This window comes from Gymnoscopelus braueri (assembly GCF_963280865.1).
Source record: "Gymnoscopelus braueri genome assembly, chromosome: 7".
Classification (NCBI taxonomy): domain Eukaryota; kingdom Metazoa; phylum Chordata; class Actinopteri; order Myctophiformes; family Myctophidae; genus Gymnoscopelus; species Gymnoscopelus braueri.
In genome coordinates, this window is record NC_137608.1 from 33,921,193 (window position 1) to 33,945,896 (window position 24,704).

General features: G+C 41.6%; 1 protein-coding gene across 1 annotated transcript in view; it reads left to right on the top strand.

Moving 5' to 3' along the window:
• The window catches only part of loxl2b (lysyl oxidase-like 2b), a 48,537-nt gene extending 24,333 nt beyond the window's left edge, over nt 1-24,204 (top strand). Inside the window, exons 6-14 of the mRNA XM_080432438.1 lie at nt 1,155-1,338; nt 9,391-9,542; nt 10,365-10,532; nt 17,439-17,604; nt 19,322-19,562; nt 20,990-21,105; nt 21,758-21,894; nt 22,203-22,314; nt 22,444-24,204. Of these exons, the coding sequence (XP_080288564.1) occupies nt 1,155-1,338; nt 9,391-9,542; nt 10,365-10,532; nt 17,439-17,604; nt 19,322-19,562; nt 20,990-21,105; nt 21,758-21,894; nt 22,203-22,314; nt 22,444-22,514 (1,347 nt within the window). The 3' untranslated portion in view covers nt 22,515-24,204. The remainder of the gene's footprint in view (nt 1-1,154; nt 1,339-9,390; nt 9,543-10,364; nt 10,533-17,438; nt 17,605-19,321; nt 19,563-20,989; nt 21,106-21,757; nt 21,895-22,202; nt 22,315-22,443) is intronic.
• Nucleotides 24,205-24,704: the final 500 nt, after the last annotated feature.

Here is a 24,704-nt window from a genome sequence, read left to right on the forward strand (position 1 = left end):
TTCTTTCTTTTTTATAGTCAATCACATAAATGTTTGATTCAAGTAAGACAAATACAAAATGTTCCACGACTTTGCAGTGCTAACGCTGAAGTTTTGTCCACTTGTGGCGTCATTAACTCTGCTCTGATGTCTTGAGATGCTTGCCTGCGTGTGTGTGTGCTCTCTGTCACGTTCCACAGCTTAGCATTGAACTTGGATGGAACGCGTGCATTCTTTAAACATTGTGAAATATCTCATACTGAAGGAAGGGCCTGTATTTACGATGAAGTGGACTGATACTGGTTTTTCCCTCGATTCATCAGTCTTTAATGAAATTGATTTGAAGCATTTCTTTCAGTGTCAAAAATACACAGTCCGGTCTATAACGGTGTCGTTATATCTTTTTTCAAAAAGTTCTTGAAAAACATTGTATCGGTTATTTTTCGAACAAAACTCAATATACGGTCACATAACGATCTATTTAACAATATTAACCGTAGCGTTTTGGTACAGGTGTAACCCACAATCCAAATGACCATAAATGTGTCCAGATTGCCCATAATGAAAATGGCAGTAAAGCACGTGAAACTATGCCACTAATGTGTTTACTTGTCAAATTAAACACTTCCAATCTGTCTGAGCTTTTAATGGCGGGAGCACTTCAGTGGCATGTTAACATGGAGCCACCCAGTCTGTGGGTTTTCTAACAATTCTCCTGCCCTGTGAAAGGAGGAAGAGTCTAAACTGCGGTCCTGCATACTTTCAGCTGACTGTGTTATTTTTGGAAAAACTATAGTCTAACCCAAAACTGTGGTTTTCTTCTTTTAGAAAGACATTATAGAATAGATCATGGAGTTCACTTCCAAAAATGTCCGATAGAATAAATCTGCTGCCTTGGTATTCAGTATCAAACTGTGTAAGGGATAGATTTGATCAACCAAGGACAAACACACTAAAACCACTTAAACCCTACAATATAATAGTTGTATGTCAAATGTATGCCACACCATCTCACACTACACTACGTTTGCCTCACACTACGGTAAAGGCTGTGGGTTATTTTATTTGCGGTTTTCTTTCTCTTTTCTTATTTAATCCTTTTAATTCAAACACATTGGTGTCTGAATGTTCTTCTCTCACTCACTCCATCTTTCTTTTGCCTCCACCACCCATAGCAACCGTTGGTGCGTTTGCGTGGCGGGGCCATCGTGGGGGAAGGCAGGGTGGAAGTGCTGAAGAGCGGGGAGTGGGGAACCATATGTGATGACAACTGGAACATGCAGGCGGCTACCGTGGTGTGTCGAGAGCTGGGCTTTGGAACCGCCAAAGAGGTCTTGTCTGGAGGACGGCTCGGACAAGGTGGGCCAATCATTACAGACATTGTATACATTGTATATAAATGCACTGACTTGTTAAGCATAAAGTAGATGCATTATCATTTGCCATTTTGTCAGTCAATCTATTCACATGACCTAATACATACATACATTAGCATAATGTATTTTCATTTCATGTCATCATTTTGTAAGAGTAAGAGTATAATGATACTTATTAGTCTAGTATCGTTCAACAGAATATGAATGAATTAATTAAATATTATGTCTATTGGGTAATTAATATTTGTACCTGAGAATGGGAGGCTGAGGATGCTTCGGAGGATGATACACCTGGTGACGACTGACTGACTGACTGACTGACTGACTGACTCACTGACTGACTGACTGTCTGATACTTTATTAACCCATTAAGACCTGAGGCCGATTCTTGCTAATGTCTTCTAAATCCTAACAGTTTTCTGAAAAACGTATGTTTCTATATCAGTGGTGCTCAAACTTTTTCATGTATTTGGCCATGGACCCCCATCTCAAAATATGTTGTTCCAGGGATCCCTAGAAGCAAAGCTTTGAGTTAAAAATATAAGCTTTAAAATAATATAAATATATTGATTTGCACACATTTTCTAAATTTTTCAAAAATAGCAGATCTACAAGCTCGAGTGCCGCGCTATGAGCTTGTACATCTGCTATTTTTGAATAGCCCAAAGTGTAAAATAATGCTTTTTTTTTTAGCTCAAATCAAAAAATTACACAGAAGGTCTTAATGGGTTAACATGCCCCAGGGGTGTTTTCATTGTTGTTCTTTGTACTCAATTAATCAGTGAATTCAAAGTAGTGGCTAAAAAAAGTGTGGAAACAATTCAGAGATTTTAAGAAATAACTGCATTGCAGCACCAATGCAAAGACTTTAAGGTGGTCCTTCATATAGATATGGTTATATGATTTGTCTTCCAGCAGTACAGGTAGTTAGGGAATTTTAGCAATATGTGTGGACCATCTGTGAAAAAATTTACTACCAATAGCTTTCTTCACCAATGTGTTCTTATAGGTGTCTAGAATCACCTCTCAATTAATATAAACCCAATTCCTCGTGGAAAATCCTGGAGAGCCAATCAAAGTCAAGGAGCCCAGAGGGCTTGGGTGAAAAATATGAAAAAAGTAAAAGTCTAAAATCAACTTGTGAGGTGTCTAACTAGGGGTTTTGAGGGGTGCTGAATCCATTCCAACCATTATTTTTGAGTAAAAATGTCTCCCTGGCCATATAATATTGGTATATTGGTTATTGTTAGTGTATAATCAGTGTATAATCAACGGTAGGGGATTGGAGTGTTGTTGAATTGATTCTATTCTGAAAAATAAAATAAGAAAATATTGCTAAACACTTGATAAGAGTGTACACCTACTGTGCACATGCTCAGTGGGATACACTGTCTGCATGTGGGGACTTAAGGAGCCCCAAGGGCTTCGGTGAAAAAAACGAAAAGTCTAAAATTAACTCTAACTAGGGGTTTTCAGAGGTGCTGAATCTAATCCAACCATTAGTTTTGAGTAAAAAAAACAACTCATTTTCCATAACAACATATTTTATTACATATTACAAGAAAAATGTAAAGTAAGAAATGTGCATTATTGATGAAACCTGGTGTCAGTCTTACTCAGCCAACACCTCATCTTCCTCACTCCTTTTCTCGTCTGCCTGGTTGATGTTCTTGCATTCTCCATTACACTTGCCACAAGCAGATATACACTTGACCCCCTGCTTTTTACAGCAGCACCTGCGTGTACTACAGTCTCCCGCACAGTTGCAGCTGATGAATTTCAGTAGATAGTCTGGGGCAATGGGGTCTGTGGTAGGGACTGGTGCATAGCCTTCTCCTCCCAGTTTCCACCCGTAGTCGAGGACATCCAGTGATGGACTTTGTAGCAGTAGCCAGTCTCTGGTTTGGAGATATGCCCGGAGAGAATGCTGTGCTGCAGCTGCTGTAGTCGGGGGCAGTTTCTCTGGTCTGACATTCCCAGCAGCAGCATGCTTGCTGAACATCTCAAATCTCAAGTCCCCCAAGTCTTTTGGTGGTTACATGAGTTTGAACAGTTCACAGCCGGCTGTGATGATGGCTTCTTTCTGGGCTTGGATGTCAAGAAAAACGTCCATGGCTGCCTCGGCTTGGTCTGTCTTGCAGAGTTTACTTAGTATAGTTGGTTTGCCAAAACCAAAAATTGCAGACACAGTATCACAGCCCGAGAAGCTATGTAGGAAGAGCAGATACTTCCTGTATTTCTCTGGGAGGGCTTCTTGGATCTTTGCAACATCATAAGATAATTTTTTTGCTGCTGTGATGAAGATGGAGTGGTCTGCTTTATGATGAATGAGCATAACCAGGATGTCCGTATCCTCAGCTCTCACCTCAACAGCAGACTCTCTTGCTTCATCTAGAGCTGCCTGGACGATAGAAGTGTCTGCATCATCGGAGCATTGCTGTACACGGATTCCACTACTACTGAATGTCTCAGCAAGTAGCAGGATGAGCTGGGCCTTGTTACTCTTGTTGTCAAGGAACTTTTCTCTAGGAATGATGTTTTGGATGTCTGGACGAATCTGGATGTCACAGCATGCATGCTTTGTACGTCTGACATGATCATGGTCCTTGGTCGAGTTAACATATCCGTCAAAGACCACAGTGATCCGGAGGTGCTGGCTCCCCATGGCCTTCACAAACCGGAGGTAGTTCTCAGCGATGTCCTTCCAGGTGAGGTTAGCCTCCCACTTGACATTGTGCAGAAGCCAACCACCATCGATCACAAGGCTCGGGCATGGGGGTTGCTCGACAGGTTCCACAAATGCCTTCAGGAACTTTGCTAGGGCAGCCTTGTCTGGCTTTCGCATCTTCTGGTTTCTGTCAAAAAGAGACATCGGTGTTGGCGTCAACTCAAATTGCAGAGCTTCTTTGGTCTTGACTTCACGCTCACAGATGATGATTAGGCGGTTGAAGAGCCTGAGTGAGTCAATAACTAGCTTCTCCCCACTGACTTTCGGTCCAGATATGAGGGTTGCTAATGACTTCACCTTGTACTTGGTTTGCATTGTATCAAGAACAGTTTTCCCATCCATCTTGGCCTGCATGGTTCTGCCAATCTCCTCTGCCTGATCCGCGTTTACTGGATCTCCAGGAGAGCTACTAAACCCTGTAGAGAAAGAAACCAGGGTCTTCCTGTCCCGTGTGTTATCGAAGGGGTTTACTTCTTCCAACCATCCAACCATGGCATTGACAGCATTGTTGTCTTTTTGCATTTGGGCTCTTGTGACATCTGTATGGACAGGTACCCCACATTTGTTCATCACTGTGGTCTTTGACGGATATGTTAACTCGACCAAGGACCATGATCATGTCAGACGTACAAAGCATGCATGCTGTGACATCCAGATTCGTCCAGACATCCAAAACATCATTCCTAGAGAAAAGTTCCTTGACAACAAGAGTAACAAGGCCCAGCTCATCCTGCTACTTGCTGAGACATTCAGTAGTAGTGGAATCCGTGTACAGCAATGCTCCGATAGCCTGAGGCTACGAGCTCAATCCATGGTCTTGAAGGGCGGACCCAAACACAGACGCCTGGATTTGTGCGTGGCTTCCTATTGCTTCACCAATCTATGTCCCCGCCTCCCCTCCCCTCCCCCCCTCGGCCTGTGCACGGAGCACGCTGACGTCACCAAATTTAGAGCGACGCCCCTCTGCACTCTGATTGGTTAGGAGATAACAAGGTCCAAGACCATAGTTCCTGCATCGCTCCCCCAGGCTTTTTTTCTTTTGTAACAAAAAAAAAAGCCTGGGTTTCCGAGGCTAATGCTCCGATGATGCAGACACTTCTATCGTCCAGGCAGCTCTAGATGAAGCAAGAGAGTCTGCTGTTGAGGTGAGAGCTGAGGATACGGACATCCTGGTTATGCTCATTCATCATAAAGCAGACCACTCCATCTTCATCACAGCAGCAAAAAAATTATCTTATGATGTTGCAAAGATCCAAGAAGCCCTCCCAGAGAAATACAGGAAGTATCTGCTCTTCCTACACAGCTTCTCGGGCTGTGATACTGTGTCTGCAATTTTTGGTTTTGGCAAACCAACTATACTAAGTAAACTCTGCAAGACAGACCAAGCCGAGGCAGCCATGGACGTTTTTCTTGACATCCAAGCCCAGAAAGAAGCCATCATCACAGCCGGCTGTGAACTGTTCAAACTCATGTACCACGGGAAACCACCAAAAGACTTGGGGGACTTGAGATTTGAGATGTTCAGCAAGCATGCTGCTGCTGGGAATGTCAGACCAGAGAAACTGCCCCCGACTACAGCAGCTGCAGCACAGCATTCTCTCCGGGCATATCTCCAAACCAGAGACTGGCTACTGCTACAAAGTCCATCACTGGATGTCCTCGACTACGGGTGGAAACTGGGAGGAGAAGGCTATGCACCAGTCCCTACCACAGACCCCATTGCCCCAGACTATCTACTGAAATTCATCAGCTGCAACTGTGCGGGAGACTGTAGTACACGCAGGTGCTGCTGTAAAAAGCAGGGGGTCAAGTGTATATCTGCTTGTGGCAAGTGTAATGGAGAATGCAAGAACATCAACCAGGCAGACGAGAAAAGGAGTGAGGAAGATGAGGTGTTGGCTGAGTAAGACTGACACCAGGTTTCATCAATAATGCACATTTCTTACTTTACATTTTTCTTGTAATATGTAATAAAATATGTTGTTATGGAAAATGAGTTGTTTTTTTTACTCAAAACTAATGGTTGGATTAGATTCAGCACCTCTGAAAACCCCTAGTTAGAGTTAATTTTAGACTTTTCGTTTTTTTCACCGAAGCCCTTGGGGCTCCTTAAGTCCCCACATGCAGACAGTGTATCCCACTGAGCATGTGCACAGTAGGTGTACACTCTTATCAAGTGTTTAGCAATATTTTCTTATTTTATTTTTCAGAATAGAATCAATTCAACAACACTCCAATCCCCTACCGTTGATTATACACTGATTATACACTAACAATAACCAATATACCAATATTATATGGCCAGGGAGACATTTTTACTCAAAAATAATGGTTGGAATGGATTCAGCACCCCTCAAAACCCCTAGTTAGACACCTCACAAGTTGATTTTAGACTTTTACTTTTTTTCATATTTTTCACCCAAGCCCTCTGGGCTCCTTGACTTTGATTGGCTCTCCAGGATTTTCCACGAGGAATTGGGTTTATATTAATTGAGAGGTGATTCTAGACACCTATAAGAACACATTGGTGAAGAAAGCTATTGGTAGTAAATTTTTTCACAGATGGTCCACACATATTGCTAAAATTCCCTAACTAAGGCATAGGTTTGTTTGCGGCTACTTTCTCTGCTGTACTAGCCAATATTATTGAATTTGTGATATGTCACCAGATCTATCTGTAGGCGGAGATCTCTGATTTTCTGGCTACGTAAGACTAGGAGGGTGAGGATGCTTGCGTGGATGATAGTGTTGATTTTCACAGCAAATTTTTATTCAGTTTTGGTCATAGTCTTTTGAATCAAGTTCCTTTTAGTTTTAGTCATATTTTAGTCACTTGAAATGTTTTACTCTTAGTCTAGTTTTAGTCGACTAAATATCATAAGATTACAGTTGATTTAGTCGACTAAAATGTTTTTTGGGCAGGCCTTGATGGTGTCGTAATGGCTGATTTTACACTTGGTTGCATGCTGAAAATAGCCGATCTACAAGCTCACAACGCGTCGCAGCGCGACGCGTTGTGAGCTTGTAGATCTGCTATTTTCAGAGTGCAACACCAGAACGCAACCAAGCAAAAAATTACTTAGTTAGTTAGTTCTACTGGATCTCTTCTCCACTAGTCCCTGACTAGCATTTTAGTCTAGTTTTTATTTGTTGACGAAATTGTCAATATATTTATATATTTAACAAGAAACAGTCTTAGTTTTAGTCATCGTAGTTTAGTTTTTATTTCGTTTTTTTATTTAGTTTTCGTCAGTGAAAAAGGGTAGTTGACGAACATTTTTCGTCATAGTTTTAGTCGACGAAATCAACACTGGTGGATGAGGATGCTTTTTAGAAAATGTTTGTACAAAAACATTTCCAAGCTTTGACCTACAGTAAGGTACAGAGTGTACAGTAGCCAGTGAGGTATAGAAGTAGCTTTGAAAGCAATCCAAAGGCAATAAGCCCAGAAAGCTTAAAATTACAGGCCTTTACTGCTGGAGTGGCTATTAAAATACAGTGTCTGCATGGAACGGGATGAAAAGTGATGATTGTCTACTTAGAGCAATAGTACATCTGCTCACCAAATGCTTGGTTAGGAAATTATCCAAAACATCTCACAGACAGTAATGTTACCCCTCAACCTTTCCCTTTAGCTCAATACCCACTGATGTCACCAAATTGAACTCACCGACCGCGTGGCGATAAAGTGGGTTTGGTGGGGTGGAGTTGAATGTGGGGAAAGTGGCTTTGGTTCCATTCAGGTGTGCTAGCGCTGAAGGTTTGAGGGTATACAAGGTCACATATAAACATGTGACCATGTTCAGAGCATTTTAGTTTTATTCATATACAGTATCAGTGTTGCCAGATTTTGTGAGAGAAACAAGCAACCAGGTCTAAGAAAACCAGCCCAAAAGAAGCGACTATGGGCCACATGAGCACTTTAACATATAGGCTACATCAGCTATTTGAAAATAGCAGATCTACAAGCTCACAACGCGTCGCGATGCGACGCGTTGTGAGCTTGTAGATCAGCTCGTAGATCGGCTACATATCATTTTGGGGGTCCTTGACATGAAAAAGTTTGAGAACCACTGACATACTGTAGTAACATACGTTTTTTCAAAAAACTGTTAGGATTTAGAAGACATTTGTAGAATCGGCTTCAGGTCTTAATGGGTTAAAAAGTACACTTAGCTGCCTTTTAGATATCGAACCTCTGAAACGTTATAGGACGGGCACCAGAACAACTCAGCCCTGGCCTCCAGGCAATTTGAACCTGCGCAGAAGAGAAATCCTTCCACCACCTTTTATGGAGGAATATCCCTAATGATAGCCTTCATTCCAATACCAGCACCTCTTTATGGCCTCGATGGAGGAGTTTGTTAGCCTTATACCAGCGGGACGTTGTTATGGGTTGTCATAGAGGTTTTATCACAGGAGGCAAAGCAAGGTTGGACCCCCCCTTCCCTCCTTAAGCCCAGACCCTAATTCCACCCTACCCCCAAAAAGCGACACTGACCCACACAACTCAGCAGAAATACCGTAACAAGCTTGTGAAATAGTTTTAAGGACCCTAGCTCACCTGTTACAAGAATATACTGCGGAAAATAGCATGTTTTACTGCCACACTGTGGAAAATTGTCCACTCCCTCGTCCTGTGACCAGGAGAAAAATATCCACACTGCATATTATTTTGTGAATACCCAATAGTCATTCTTTTTTCACTGCACCTCCACCCAGTATTTTGCCAGGGAAGGAGTAAATTCCAGAATAATGGCACACTGAACATGGAATGAGCAGAGGCAGAGAGGAGAGTGGTACTGGTGGCTGCGTTCGGAAAAAAATCATCCCAGGGAATCCTCGTTGGTTTCCTGTTAACAAGAAATATTCTGACCACTGGCTTGCTGGGCTTGGAAACCCACCTCCCTCGCTTTCCCTTCACTGTCTCCATTTGAGCTTTGGGTTTCTCAGTAAAGACTAAATGCAGCCTTCTGTCTTTTTATAAATAACCAAGCTTTCCTTTGTCTGACCCAAGGTTATTATAGTTTTATTATCATTAGTTTAACGTTTTTATTTTGGTGTATGCTTTTGTTTTTAATTATAGTTACATTTTGACTAGTAATTTTTTTTTGGTAATATATAGGAATCAAGGACAAGATAAAAAAAAGTTGGCAAAATCTATGATTATATTTATTTTTAGTTAGTTTTGTAAAGACACAATATAGTTCCAGTTATTATTTTTCATTTAACAAAAATGTTAATTATAGTTTTAGTTATTTTGTTTGTTTAACCCTGGTCTGACCCTGTTGTGTGTGTGTTTCCAAGGTATGGGCCCAGTGCATATGAATGAGGTGCAGTGTTCTGGCTTTGAGAAGTCCATCACAGAGTGTTTCTTCAACAAGGAGTCTATAGGCTGCAGCCATGAAGAAGATGCAGCCGTCAGGTGTAATGTCCCAGCAATGGGCTTCCAGGAAAGAGTACGTCAAAATATTCCTAAACTTTTTTTGGTCACGAATCATGAATAGCGATGGATTAAGCTGTTCCCCATTATTTATTAATCTCCATTCCCCGTCAGGAGATTCATGCATCTGCTGCTGGTCAGCACCACATTTCTTGCCAGCAGGCAAAAGACCTGAATATTTTTCAAATATTGATTGATTGATTGAATACTTTATTCAGAAGTTGCAGAGAAAAAGCACATGGAAGTATAGTTTACAATACAAGGTCAACTGAAAATGGATCGCTCATAAAAGCCGCAATGGCTTGTTTCAAATGAGATCCCCATGTACTCAATTAATGGAAAAGTTTTTCCATGAAATAGTTCAACGACAACTATGCTATTATTGTAAATGAATAATCACAGGGCAATCATCCCTCCAGACTATGGGATACGAGCTCTGTGAGTCACGAGGCTAAGGATCGGAACTATCGATTCAGGCTTATACGAACTAGCCAATTACAACACTCCTGTCTCTGGGATGTAATTGTGCTAGCCAATTGCAGGCATGCAGTTTGCCATCATAAAGCCAATGCTTGAGACTGAAATGCCATGTCATGAAAGTTGCATTGTAGTTCAGGGCTCTCCCTAGGCTGGCAGAGGGAGTGCAGCGCCTGCAGGATTACTTAGACAATTGGCACTGGGTGGAAAAAAAATGGGGTTGCAAAATCGTGGGATAAAAATGTAAAATTAAAAAAGATTTAATCGTAATTTGGCAGTTAGGCAACAAAGAGAAGCAAAAGCTGTCACGTCATCCCCTGATTCAGTCCATGTCTCTGCTGTGTTCTGTCTGCATATGCAGTTACGTCTGAGTGGAGGTCGTAACCCCTATGAGGGCCGCGTGGAGGTGCTGGCGGAGAGAAACGGTTCTCTGGTTTGGGGCACGGTGTGCAGCGAGGGCTGGGGAACCATGGAGGCCATGGTGGTCTGCAGACAGCTGGGCCTGGGCTTTGCCAGTAATGCTTTCCAGGTAAGACACACAGACACTGTGTAGATCATTGGTTCTCAAAGTGGGGTCCGGGGACCCCCAGGGGTCCTTGGGGGGCTGCCAGGGGGTCCCCAGCTTAATGTGTTAATATAGCATCAAAACAATTTTAACCTTTTATACTTTGGCTATTCAAAAATAGCAGATATACAAGCTCATAGCGTGGCACAGAGTGCCGTGCTATGAGCTTGTAGATCGGCTATTTTTGAAACATTCTGAAAATTTGTGCAAACCTTTGAGTATATATATTTTTAAGCGAACATTTGTAACTAAAATATTTGCTTCTGGGGGTCCCTGGAACACAATATTTGAGATGGGGGTCCGCGGCCAAATACATATCATTTTGGGGGTCCTTGGCATGAAAAAGTTTGAGAACCACTGCTGTAGATAAAGTTTTGGGAGCACCCCTGGGTCTGCATTCACTCCTTGGTTGAAATACTTTGTAGAATGCAGTGTTTGTTTGTGAACTAGTCTGTCATGACTCAAAAGTGGGTCATGTTTCACAAGACATTCTCACAGGGCCATGGATGAAGTTTTTTGTCTGGGACATCATCATGACTTTGTTTAGAAGGTAGAAATAGAGTCTGAGTAAAAAACAGTTCACTGCTCTAGTCTAGAAACAACAACAACAAAACAAGGCAGCCTGGTGATTAGCCCATTAAGACCGGGAACACATCTGAGTGTTTTTTTTTATTTCTTTGGCTATTCAAAAATAGCAGATATACAAGCTCATAGCGCGGCACTCGGTGCCGCGCTATGAGCTTGTAGATCTGCTATTTTTGAAGAATCGTGAAAATTCACGGCAAAATCTTGGATTAAATATTTTTTAAAGCGAACATTTGTAAAATATATAGCTCCAGGAACCACACAGAAGCAAAGATTTGAGTTACAAATGTCCGCCAAAAATAAGAAAAAAAATCAAATATTTGCACAATTTTTTAAAAAGCCACTTGACTTAGCCGCGCTATGAGCTTGTATATTTGATATTTTTGAATAGCCCAACGAAATCTAAAAATGACACACAGATGCGTTCCCGGTCTTAAAGAGTTAGAAAGTATGACGTGGAAGGTCATAGTTTATTTCCTGCTAAAGCCAATGTTGTCACTCTCTCTCACAGTGTCCCTTGACCAATAGACTGAAACCGTAGCTCGTCCAAATGCTTAATTATTTTCTTTGCTGTATGGTGATTGAAGTGTTCTGGAGGGGGGGGGGGGGGGACCCTGCCACATTCATTTTTAATGTCACACGGTCCTCACCCACTTTGATCTAGCCTAGGTCTGTTGTCACATTCATGTGCGGTGAGGATTAAGTTGACATCTGCACATAAAGTGGCTTCTCACTCTCTCTCCTTCACTCCTTTCATGTCAGCTTGAATTCGTTGCATCTTTCATCACTGCCAGTTTTTCCCTTTTTGAGTCCTATGGAGAAATATGACTCCCCAGGGTGTCAACATGTTACAAGTTAGAGTCAGCACTTGCATCCATTTTGTGATTGGCACACCGTGGTCATGTGACTTGAGTCCATTGTGAACAAAGCAAGTTGTCACTGGCTGGGAACATAATATGATGTCACTGTCGGACAGAAACCTTGTGTCTTCATTTTCATCTTTTTATATTTCATCGCCGTATGCCAGTTTCGTAGCCTGGCTCCGGCCCCTGAATCGCTAGCCTCGCATTCAGGGTCTAAATCTAACTGGCGGCCCTGACGAATCGGGATCGGGATGGTCCATTATGAACCAATCGCCAAAGAGTCCCACTTTGGCCACGCCCCCATCTCAGAAAAGGGCTGCACTGAGAAGGCTCTCAGACTGAATAATGGAGTCAAACTAAATGAAAATTCAGGCTGAGTGTCAGGCTACCAGTTTCGTGCTGAAGTAGTGAAAATAGCTGAACTAAAAGCTCACACTGCGTCGCAATCCAACGCGTTGTGAGCTTGCAGATCTGCTATTTACACAATATTTGAAAGATTTTAAAAGATTTAGAAAATGTTCACCCTATAATGAAATGGCCAAAACAGGAATTCCATGTTGAAAGTGGTTAATATAAGTATGTCTGTGTTTATTTTTTTTTAACTAATGAAAAGTATTAAGAGCTTGTGACTAAATGATAACTACATAGGATCCAGTGGAACACAGGTTCTTTCTTTTTTTCCATTTCCTGAAATATATATATTTCCCAATATATATGTATACCGTAATTTTCGCACTATAAGCTGCACCTGAATATAAGCCGCAGCAGCTAAATTGAATGATTTGTACATATATAAGCCGCACTGGACTATAAGCCGCGGGTGTAAAATCCATAGATTTAGGAGGTCCCCTAGTGGCCGTTAGCTGTAAAAATCCATAGATAAGCCGCACCGTTATATAAGCCGCAGGGTCGAAAAATGGGAAAAATGTCGCGGCTTATAGTCCGAAATGTACGTATATATATATATATATATATATATATATATATATATATATATATATATATATATAATAAGGCACTTCTATAATGTGGCTGAACGCTTTGTACAGTAGCAGACAAATTTACTCCACTGATGTCTCCACCAGACAATGATAAAAGAGAAACCAAAGTAATAACCCAAGGGGAGGCTTACCATGCAGCCCTCTCTGCAGGGGGCCCATAGGTTGCAATGGATTGACTGAGTCATTTTTAATGCCCTGCGTCAAAACCACTCTACTGGGTTAGCTCATGAAATGACTCCATCAATTAGTTGCTGGCTTTGATGAGCAGCCACTGAGTGGAGGTCTTTGGTGTGGGTTGTAGTCGCTACTATGATGGGGGTAGGGTGTGCGCGCGCGCGTGTGTGTGTGTGTACTGGGGTGGTGGGTTTCTTTTATGTTTGACTGCCACTACCAATGTCATATGACCCACCCCTGCTTTGTTCTTGAGTCAAAGCACACTAACACACCTTCTTTGAGCCTTATTTTATATTAGGATGTATACTGTATATATATGTTACAGGTAAATTGGCATTCCAGGTAAATTGGAAAAGAAGCGCTTGTTTTCACCGCCCCTCCCCCCCCCCCCCCAGGCAATTCTGTAGAATCAACGCTAGAGGGCAATGCAAGCCAGACATGATGAGCCCCACACCACGCACGCACGCATACACACGCGCACAAACGAGCACGCACACACGCATGCGCACACACGCACGCGCACACACACACACACACACACACACACACACATACACACACACACACACACCCGCAAACAGCCATATTCCATGCAGTTGAAGCACAAGGGGGCGAGGGGGCGGTGCTGGTGGGCTATGTTAGTGCAGTGAGTGGCAGTTGGGGCAAACGCAGTCCCCACAACATCATTTACGATTCTGTGCCTATCGGTACATAACTCGGACGGCGCTTTAGTCGACTAGCAGACCATCGGCCGGTCGTCGCGGGCACTCGCGCCTGGAGGCGCTCGGGCGCGACTCCTTGGCCTCAAGGTCTGCTGAGTCGGCGCGCCTCCGTCATGGTCCAAAACTATACTTTATCGTCGAAAAAAAGTAGTCCGCGGTTGTTTGAAAAAGTAATGTCCCAAGCGGAAGTCAAACCCAGACTCCTAGCGGTAGTGGATGGGGAGTCCAATGATTATCAAAGTGCGCCACTGAGGCTGGTGCTTGCTTTTCCTGGTTAATATGTTGTTGTTGTCGTCCTCGCATCAAAGCCTCGCCTCGCAGCCCCGCGCCTAAAAACAAGCGCTCCACTTCCAATTTACCTGGAATGCCAATTTACCTGTGACATATATACTGTATACTTTGTGGCCTGAAAATCCAGGGTCACAAATATGACGTCTGGATTTGGACAGACATGTCACGTTTTGGGACATTTTCCACCCCTAACATTGTGTTTATGATGTCCCACCCATAAGCACACGAAGTCACTGATGTCACGTTTTGGAACATTTTGCACCCGTTCACATTGCGCTCACTGTGTCAACACATAAGCCAAAAATGATATGTTCAATTGATGTGGTTTAGAACACCCTGCCATTCCCAAAAATAAACATGCCATATGGAGCCTGTTGCCTTGTGTTTCTACAGCATGTGTATGGTGTTGCTATGGGTGACAAATGACCCCCTGCAGTCACCACCACATATTAACATCCGTTACCTCTGCTAACTGCTTACACCTGTGAAACGTTAAGATAGATGGACTCACCTCCAACAGGGATGGATTCGGCGTTCCAAACTTTAACATTTGGTTTGATTTGAATTGCAATTAACCTACAAATCATAAAAAGACATTCAGGCATAACACACAATAAAGTCTAGGACTTATTTCCATTGTGGCCCTCTAATGTTTACAGTGTGGGTTGATAACTGTAATAGTAGGGAGGCCCGGCAGCATACTTACAGCTTAGGAAAGTATTTGCAGAGCCGTGGAATGACAGAACTCTCCTCCTCGATGCCGGAGATTTATGAGTGGAAATGGCAAAATAATGATTTTTGTTTATTATAGGTTGTCAGGCTCGGCCTCAAGACAGGGGCAGTGTCTCTGTTGACTTTTAAAGCTGCAATCCATAAGATTCATGCCCTACCCGGGATGTGAGCTAAGACTGAAAGCCTGTTTGGGCATTAAAGCTGGTCCTACCCTACCACAGGGTCTACATTTCTCAATAGAAGAGCTGGGAGACCACCGACAACCACCGCAGTTATGTTAATTATCATTGCATCAACATACTCTACCATCCAGATTGGTTAAAATCATATTTTATTCATACACAAAAAAAAGTTATGGATTGCAGTTTATATTCTAAAACAAATCACTGTTATTATATGTTTTTTCCCCCTTCCCTCTGGCCCATACCTTTACACACAGTATAACTTATTCATTAAACATATTCTAGGCCTAGGGACACATGCTTATTCTGTGTTTTACGGTAGAGTTTTATATAGACACATATTTTATTCATTAAAGGTGAAGGAAATAGTCATAACGTTTTAATCCACACTGCTGATTCTAAAGGGCTCACCATTTTCAGACAAAAATAGTACTGTACATTAACAAGGGGCTCCCTCTAGTGGCTGGAGTGGCACATCACTTCAACAAAGTAGTGATCACTGAAAATGTCCTTTTATCCACATGAAAATATGGTATTAAAATATTTTATTCCGTAATATAGTGAACGTACAATTTGTACATTCCTGGCCTTACATTGCATTACATTACAATTTCTCATTGTGCCCCACACACAGTTGAGTGACACACCGCCTTGCACTAATCCACTGCTGGTTTTCATTCTAGTCATCTACTCAATATTTAATTTAGACCTGGGATACCAGCTGAGTGGGACATTGTCGGGTCTCCGCTCTACATGTAAAGTGTCTTGAGACAACTTGTTGTGATTTGACACTTTTGAATTGAATTGAGTAAGCATAGTCACTTGAAGCCCATCCTAGAAAGGCCATCAGAAGTTTGCCAGATCCTTACCCTAAACTTCCCCACACCAAGCCCATGCCTAAACTTAACCATACTAAACAGTACCTAATTAAATCCATGCCTAAACGTAACCATACTAACAGTAGCCTACCTAATTCAACCCATAGCTCATGCTAACAATACCTAATTCAAGCCATGGTTAAACGTAACCATACTAATAGTACCTAATTCAACCCATGGCTAAACTTAACTACTGTAAATATAATAAAAAAATGTATGCTGGACTTCCATCCTTTCAATAGTGGCCATCTAATGACAACTATTAACAACTCTATGGAGTATAAAATGTAATGCTTTAATAGTCCACAAGTCACACAGGTTGGTTAATAGGTGCTCTTAGAGAGAGAGATTAGAAAACTGAAAAGTAACGCTGATATCAAATAGACCTGGACTGGAGAGAGTCTCTGTGCTGCCTTTAACAGTCATGGAGGATGAACACTGGTTAAAGACCACAGCGTACTTGGCCAGAAGGTGTTCTGTGGGTGTAGGAATGTCAATGTAAGAGCCAGAAAAGAGGAGAGAACATTGTTTAAAATAGTCATGAAGCTTGAAGGACAATACAGAATAGGATGGGTGGTTTATGGGTGCTGGGTTTTCTGTTTACATTTTACACTCCTCAGTGAGAATGTACAATTTGTACATAAAATGTAATTAACAACTGAGGATTTTACTATGTAGCAGTAGCAAGAAAAAGATGCAGTAATCATGCACGATAGCTGCAGGATCTGTGGAGCCGGTTGTTTAAATCAGTGGTTCTCAACCGTTTCAGGCCGCAACCCCCCCAAAATGATCATATTTGAACTGGGGACCCCCCACCCTGAGAAGCACTTGGAATTGTAGGAGTTTAGGTATTACATTTATTGCTAAATATTGTGAAAATAGCAGATCTACAAGCTCACAACACCTCTCAACGTGAGGTGTTGTGAGCTTGTAGATCGTCTGTTTTCAAATGTTTTGCCTTTCTTATATTATTTGACAATTAGCCCAATGTTTGACCAGTTTTTATAGTATAGTTTGTTGATTACGTTCTTTTTTCATTTCATTTTTTTTTCTTCTTAAAAGTCCTCAAATTGTCACTTTACTGTCATCTGGGGACCCCCCAAAATCATGTGGGGACCCCCCCCTGTGGTCTATTTAAACCACTGGTTTAAATAGACCTGTGAACTGGCACTCAGGGCGATCAGCTGACAATCAACCCCAGTGTGGTGCATGAGTTCATGTTCCTGTCTGAACCTACGCTCTAAAGTGCCATTCACACTGAGCACTATAACTATAAAGATAACTATAACTATATCGTTCACCATTGTATCGTTTTTTAAAGTTGGTCTGAACGCTGCCATCCACCTGACTTAGAACGATTTTTAAAACTATATTCTTATCGTTATAGTTATAGTGCTCAGTGTGTGAATGGCCCTTAACTCCATTCCATGTTGTCCTAACAGGAGACGTGGTACTGGCCAGGGGAGGTGAGCGCAGATGCGGTGGCGATGAGCGGAGTCCGCTGTTCTGGCACTGAGATGTCCGTCTCCCACTGCCTCCATCACGGAGCCCACCTCAGCTGCCCCAGAGGAGGGGGGCGCTACGCCGCTGGGGTCTCTTGCTCCGAGAGTAAGACACTAAATAATATGCATTCATGGCAATGCTTGTTCCATGCTGTACTGTAGTACCTAAAGCTCAATCCTGCCCAAGAAAAAAAAATATATTTTGCAAAGATTGTACACTTTTTTTTGTGCCAATAACAGGAAAAGATCCCATGTTGTCATTGCATTGCATCACAAGATGGTTTGAAACTAAGAAAGAAAAGCTTTTTTCCCCCAAATTTAAACATAGCATCTGTAGCATAAAAAAAATAACACAATACATGTCATCAACAAATACAAAAAGACTATTATGTTCAAAGGAGAAAAGGGAAAAACGTCAGCAGTGAATAACACCTCCTTTCTGTGGGAAATTTGCATTTACCTCCCCTTGTGGTCTCCTGATAGATAGTTTCTCAGGCTAGTTTTGAAGGAAACCAGTGATTCACATTTTTTAATGGATGGTGTCAGCATTCCACATTTTGGTGGCAGAGTAGTAGAATGAGAATTTCCCCAGGTTTGTTCTATATTTGGGTAGTACCAGATCGTTGTCGCTCCCTCTAGTGTTGTGGCTGTGGGTGTCACACTCACTTTGGAGAAGTAGTTAGTCAGGTATGAGGGTGTTGAGGGCACTGCCCCTTTGACTATCTTCAATACCAATCCCATTTGTATTTGATTAACCCTGTCTTCTACCCTGAGCCATCCCAGACTAGCAAAGTGTGTTGGAATTAGGTGGGTCATGGGGCTTTAGGCCGAGAAGTAGTCGGATCAGTTTCTTTTGGTAGGTCTGAAGCTTAGTTGTTAGTGACTTTGAGATGTTGGAGAACCAAGAGGTGCAAGCATTGTCAAAGTGGCATTGAATGAGGGCTCCAGCTAGAGTGACAATGAAAGGCCCATCATACTGTAATATGAGGTTAAAAGTGTGTTTATGAAGTGCAGCATTGGCACTTTATTGGAATAATGACATGGGGTCCTGTTTTAGGCCTGGTGGATTGGCGTGAGAGGTGTCCAGTGGGCCGGTGAACGTTTTCCTACTGTACGCGTGTTTGGGATTTTAGGGACTCGCAGTGCACCATGTGGGAGGAGAGGTGCAGTAGGTTTTGTGTGATTTGCAAATCAGCAAGCACACTGCAATTTTGAGGTCAAGACGGCCTTAATTTGCACCGTCCACCGCCGGCCTGCTTGGACCAGGTCTCCTGGCGTATATAGCGAGTTTGCACGGTCATCCATTGCTATTTTCGGCACACTTTAGTCGGTGGAGGCACACCCAGATAGATGTCTACAAAAATCACACAAACCCACTTTATACTGTATGTTCTGTTTGAATTATTACAGAGATCATTGAACCACTACTTAAAGGGATAGTTCACCCAACAAATTACTTTTTTTTCCTATTGATTAGTCACCCCATGGAGACTTGAATTGAGTCCAGTGATCTGTCAGCAGGCTTTTGTCTTTCATTCCCCATTGTATAGAATTTATAGATAGACCCCATTTTTCATGGACAGGCCACATGGACGCAAATAAGTACTGTTGCGTATATTTGACCTAGTATAGCGTGACCTTTGTTGATGACAGTATGGTAAAAGTTCTTTAGGATGTTTGACAACATAATATGTGTCTGTATGTTGTCTTTGATAACATTCTAAATTGCCATGTCCACTACTCTTTTATCTCCCTCCCTGGCCTGTGTTCATCCTCCTGCTCACTGTGTGGTCCATATCTCTCCATGCCCTCCTCTTTTCCAGCGGCTCCTGACTTGGTGTTGAACCCCTCGGTGGTGGAGCAGACCACCTACATGGAGGACAGGCCCATGTTCATGCTGCAGTGTGCGTCCGAAGAGAACTGTCTCTCCTCCACCTCCAGCCAGACCCCGGCCAACGCCTACCGGCGACTGCTCCGATTCTCCTCCCAGATCCACAACAATGGACAGTCCGACTTCAGGCCCAAAGCTGAGCGAAACTCCTGGGTTTGGCACGACTGTCACAGGTATACATACAGTATGGTGTACGTTAGAATACGTTAGTATGCAGTGGTGGAAAAAGTACTCAAATGTTTTACTTAAGTAAAAGTATCAATACTGCAATGTAGAAGTACTCTGTTACAAGTAAAAGTCCGGAATTCAATTTACTTGAGTAAAAGTATTGGTATCAAAATGTACTAGGTAGTAAAAGTGTTTGAAAAAATGTTTGAAATGTTTGAAAATAGCCGATCTACAAGCTCACAACGCGTCGCATCACGACGCTGTATAAAATATGTATGTTTTATAATGTAATAATTTATATCTGCAAAGTAACTAGTAACTAAAGTTTTCAAATAATTGTAGTGGAGTAAAAGTAAAAGTAATTAAATGGAAATACTCTAGTAAAGTAAAAATCCCTCAACATTTTACTTAAGTACATTACTTGAGTAAATGTACTTAGTTACTTTCCACCACTGCATACAGTATGGTGTACAGAGAATACGTTAGTATGTGTTCTGTTGGTTTTATTCTCAGGTTTTCACCTAATTATTAATTTGTATTATATATTACCCAAGAACATGATAGAAGGCAAATATTTATCTACTCGATAGCCATTGACTCCTAATTTCAAGTTGACTGTGTGCAATTACCGGTATCTACTTATGGAAGAGGTTTTGTTTTTCCATGATATTTACTTCCCCACGTATCAATTTATTTTTAGGGGATAGGGGGAACTTATATTACCCCATCCACAAACTATGTGTTGCAAGCTAGAGCTGAATGTTTTGTGGTTCTAGTGTCAGGTAGAGGAACTGTGTCGTGTTGGCAGCTTTACACGATGACCAGCCCCACACACATCAACCCTCTGGCTCCCTGTCATGACTGGTTGAACCTGGCTGTCCCATGCAGAGCGATTTCCAAGAATCTTGTGGGATTGCATGCACACAGCATTACTAAACATAGACAATTTGTAGGCAGAATGCGTCCTTTTGGCCTTTTGTGTCTGCCTGGTGCCTTGTACTTTAGCAGAGACTATAAGTCGAGTGTACAAGAAAACGCTGCCCTCGGTGGATGGCGCCGTGTATTTTTGTTCTGAACTTCTGAGCCTGAGTAGGTTGGTAAATAGAATTTTTTGAAACAGAGCTGGCAGTCAACTCCCCTTCCAGAGCCTAGCATGTATCTTAGCTTTCTTTTTTTTCCACTGATTTCTCCAGACATTACTATTGTAAATAAAAGTTACTTTCATAAACTAGTTCCATATTACTTCTTAAAATGTACTGTTGATGTGACTGTTGTTTTCTGTTTGTGTGTGTGTGTGTGTGTGTGTGTGTGTGTGTGTGTGTGTGTGTGTGTGTGTGTGTGTGTGTGTGTGTGTGTGTGTGTGTGTGTGTGTGTGTGTGTGTGTGTGTGTGTGTGTGTGTGTGTGTGTGTGTGCGCGCGCGCGTGCGTGTAGACATTACCACAGCATGGAGGTGTTCACACACTACGACCTGTTCAGTCTTAACGGAACTAAAGTGGCAGAAGGACACAAAGCCAGCTTCTGTCTGGAAGACTCTGAGTGTGATGAGGGTGAGCAGCACAAGTGCAAAGAATATATCTCCTCTTATACAAAATAATAACAAGCTCAAGAGGTCATGTTTTTATGTAGTGCTATTCACAGTTAAAATCTATTCAGACAAATTCTAAATAATTTCTCATGGTTTCCATTGATGTTCTTGAACTAAATCACAATAACTGAATAGTGTGATGATTAGGGGTGGGACGATATATCGATATCGCGATATATCGCGATACTTCCTCTCGCGATAAATAATCGATATACTGGCGATTATTTTTTTATTTTTTTGTGATACGTTTTTTGTCTGACTGTATTTGTGTGATGATGATTTTGAAATGTTTGGTGCTATTTTATGTGTTTATGAATTGAATACAAGGACTATCGTGATATATCGTCGGTGAAATTTCATGCAATATATCGTGATATCGCAATATATCGAATATCGTGATATTATTGTTATCGAGGGCCTAATATCGCCACAGATATCGTATCGTGAGATACCCATATCGTCCCACCCCTAGTGATGATATATATCACACAAAATAAGTGGACTTGATTCCAGAAGATGTGATTTGATTAGAAACCGCTGTGATTATGTGATCGGTTGTACAATACTATCACCTCTGGCCTCATTTAATGTTTGACTGATGTTCTGTGTTGTAGGTATTGACAAGCAATATGAGTGTGCCAATTTTGGAGAGCAGGGTATCACTGTGGGCTGCTGGGATACCTACCGACATGACATTGACTGCCAGTGGATTGACATCACTGACATCAAACCTGGGGATTACATTTTTCAGGTAATCTTTTCTCTTTATTTCTTGTCTTGAGCTGTGTTTCATATAAATGCAATTAAAGCCATAACACAATATAATCAAGCTTTTGCTTACAAAATGACACAAATGTGACAAGTATGACTTTGTGGACAGTCATCTGTTTAATCTAGTTGTTTTTTCCTTGTTTGTACCTTCCAGATTCTCATGTTTCTAGTTGTTTTCAATGGTTGGGGTGAATAGTTTGATAAATGACCCCTTTCTTTCCATGAGGTGCCTTGGGCTCCGTTGGAAGGTGTTGCCTAATAGTTTTCCATATGTCTCCTCTCCTGCAGATTAACATAAATCCAAAGTATGAGGTGGCAGAATCAGACTACTCCAATAACGTCATGAAGTGCAGATGTCGATATGACGGACATCGTGTATGGATGTATAGCTGTCATAATGGTAATACAGCACAGTCTTGCATGTCTGTATTTGTAGAATCTTGTCTTGTCTCGTTTATTTTCTTACCGTTTCATTGTTTTACCCAGTTTTGTATAGAACTCTTAAAGTGTCCCTGTCCTGTTCTTGTAGGTGGTTCATTAAGCACTGAGACAGAACAGACGTTTCCTGGCCTGATCAACAACCAGGTGGCCCACAGGTAAAGGACCTCCCGCTGAGAGCCATCCTGATGCCCCACCAACCACTAGACACATCCATCTGTGGTGGATTTTTCCCTCGCTACAAACACCAGGATCAAACTCAATATCCCCACCCCATCCTCAAGGCCGCGGCCAGCTTTGAATGAACACCACCAATCTTGAAGGTGCAGGTTGCTTCTCTGCCCTAGAACACAGTCAGCGTATTTGATGTATTTTGGTGTCATTAAGAATTCTCCCCTCCTGTGGACTAGTCAGCTCCCAGACCGAGGCAGAAACAGCCGTTACCCCTCAGCATCCCAGTGGATCCCTTGCATGACATGCTCACACTAGCACTGCTACAACCTTTTATGGAATAAGCAATGAAATACTCCTGCTGCTGACCATACAGCATCTGCGATGTCATGTCATCAAGGGTGCAACTTCTTTGAAGAGAAGTAATTACAGGGAAGTTGGCAGCAGTTTGTTTCAGAATAAGAAGCATCATAATTATTCGAATGTGATTTTCAAGAGTTTGGTTGCCTCTGCGGGATCGTTAGTCTTCGAATGGAAATAATTGGACGTACTCTCACTCAGTATTCACCATGAAGTTTGAGAGGTGCCTTTCACACATTGAATAGGTTGCTGAAATGGCTGGAGATCAAACCTTAACTAACTGCATTGTGATTGCATTCAGTAATGTTTTCTATTTAAGATGTAGGTGACCTTTGTTGCCACCATGTTGTCATATTTCTTTAGATACTTTTTAGTCTGTCCAGTTCATTAAGGCTATTTATACTTCATTGCATGACAATAGAATAAATTAAGCTTGTTGCTATTCTTCCAGTTTGTAGGTACTCGCATTCTTCTAATTATTGTAGCAATTTAGTTATTTTGGGTTTCTCACATGAAACTATTGATAAATGGCAAATGCAGACATGAGACAGGGAAACATTTGAATTTACCTTTGTGTATCAACCTATGTATTGTTATTAAGACATGTATTGTTACTACGAAGTAATACAATATATAAGTTGTTGATACGTCATGACATTGTGCCTCCTACATACTTTCTTAAGGTGTAACAACACAGTGTAGAGTGAAAATGTAATTGTATTTACATTGTGTTCCACACTAGTAAAGTAGTATAACACAGATGCTAACGCAGTAGTGTTTTTACCTTAGTGGTATTAACCTTTTGTTTATACAGAGATTAAGGCACTGGAATGACGATGTTTTAATGTATCTTTTTACCTGAGACTCATACCAAATTGCAGAAAATATTATAGTTCTTTAAGACAAGTACTACTGAATGTTAACATTCAAATACCTGTTCTGTGCCATAGGAATGTTCTATTTTATTACTAGGCTTTATTTCTGTTCACAAATAGTCAATCAGACAGTTCCAAGCTACATTTATATTTGTCAATGTTCATAAACCAAAAAAAAAGTCCCCATATTAGTAACTTATTGTAAAAGTCAGGGATTTTAGACATGTGGTCCTTTTCTTAATTTACTTTTGTACAATAATATATGTGAATCTTATTTTATTGTACTTTTTTTTTATAATGGTGCTATCAAACCGACCCTCTGTTTTCTGAGGGTACTGAATGACTATGTTATGTATGCTAAGTGCTAACAGACAGTATACTTGAATGGAGTGTAGAAGAAACAAAAAGAACAATGTGCTTTATGTGTTAACTATAATAAAGTTCAAGCAACCAATTCTTCGTGTGGCATTTATAGCATTTCACATTCATCTTCCACAGCTAATCCGGCAAACCATTTCTTGTGTATGCTGCCAGTAGGCCAAGGAAGTAAATCCCTCAATATGTTTCACATATTATGAATATTCTTTCACCTGTCCCTGGAGACGAGAGTAACCACTGCACCTATGCACCGCCATCTTTTATTTACATATTAATTATATTTCTTTCACTCTAACACTTCTCTATCACATAGTAGTATCAGATATTTTAACCATACTGTACGAAGCACACTTCAACAGTGGGACCTTGAAGCAGTGTAGTGCTGCCACCTTTTGGTCAGAGGGACATATTATAGTTCTTCTTGCTAAAATAACCCTCGTAGGCGAATGGGTTACAGAACTGATAGCGTCAACTCCTAATCTTCTACGCCCTGTCATTGAAACAATAGTAGTGCTATTTCAACACACCAAGAGATTTTCCTGTCACATTACATGATCTTCCTTTGGCT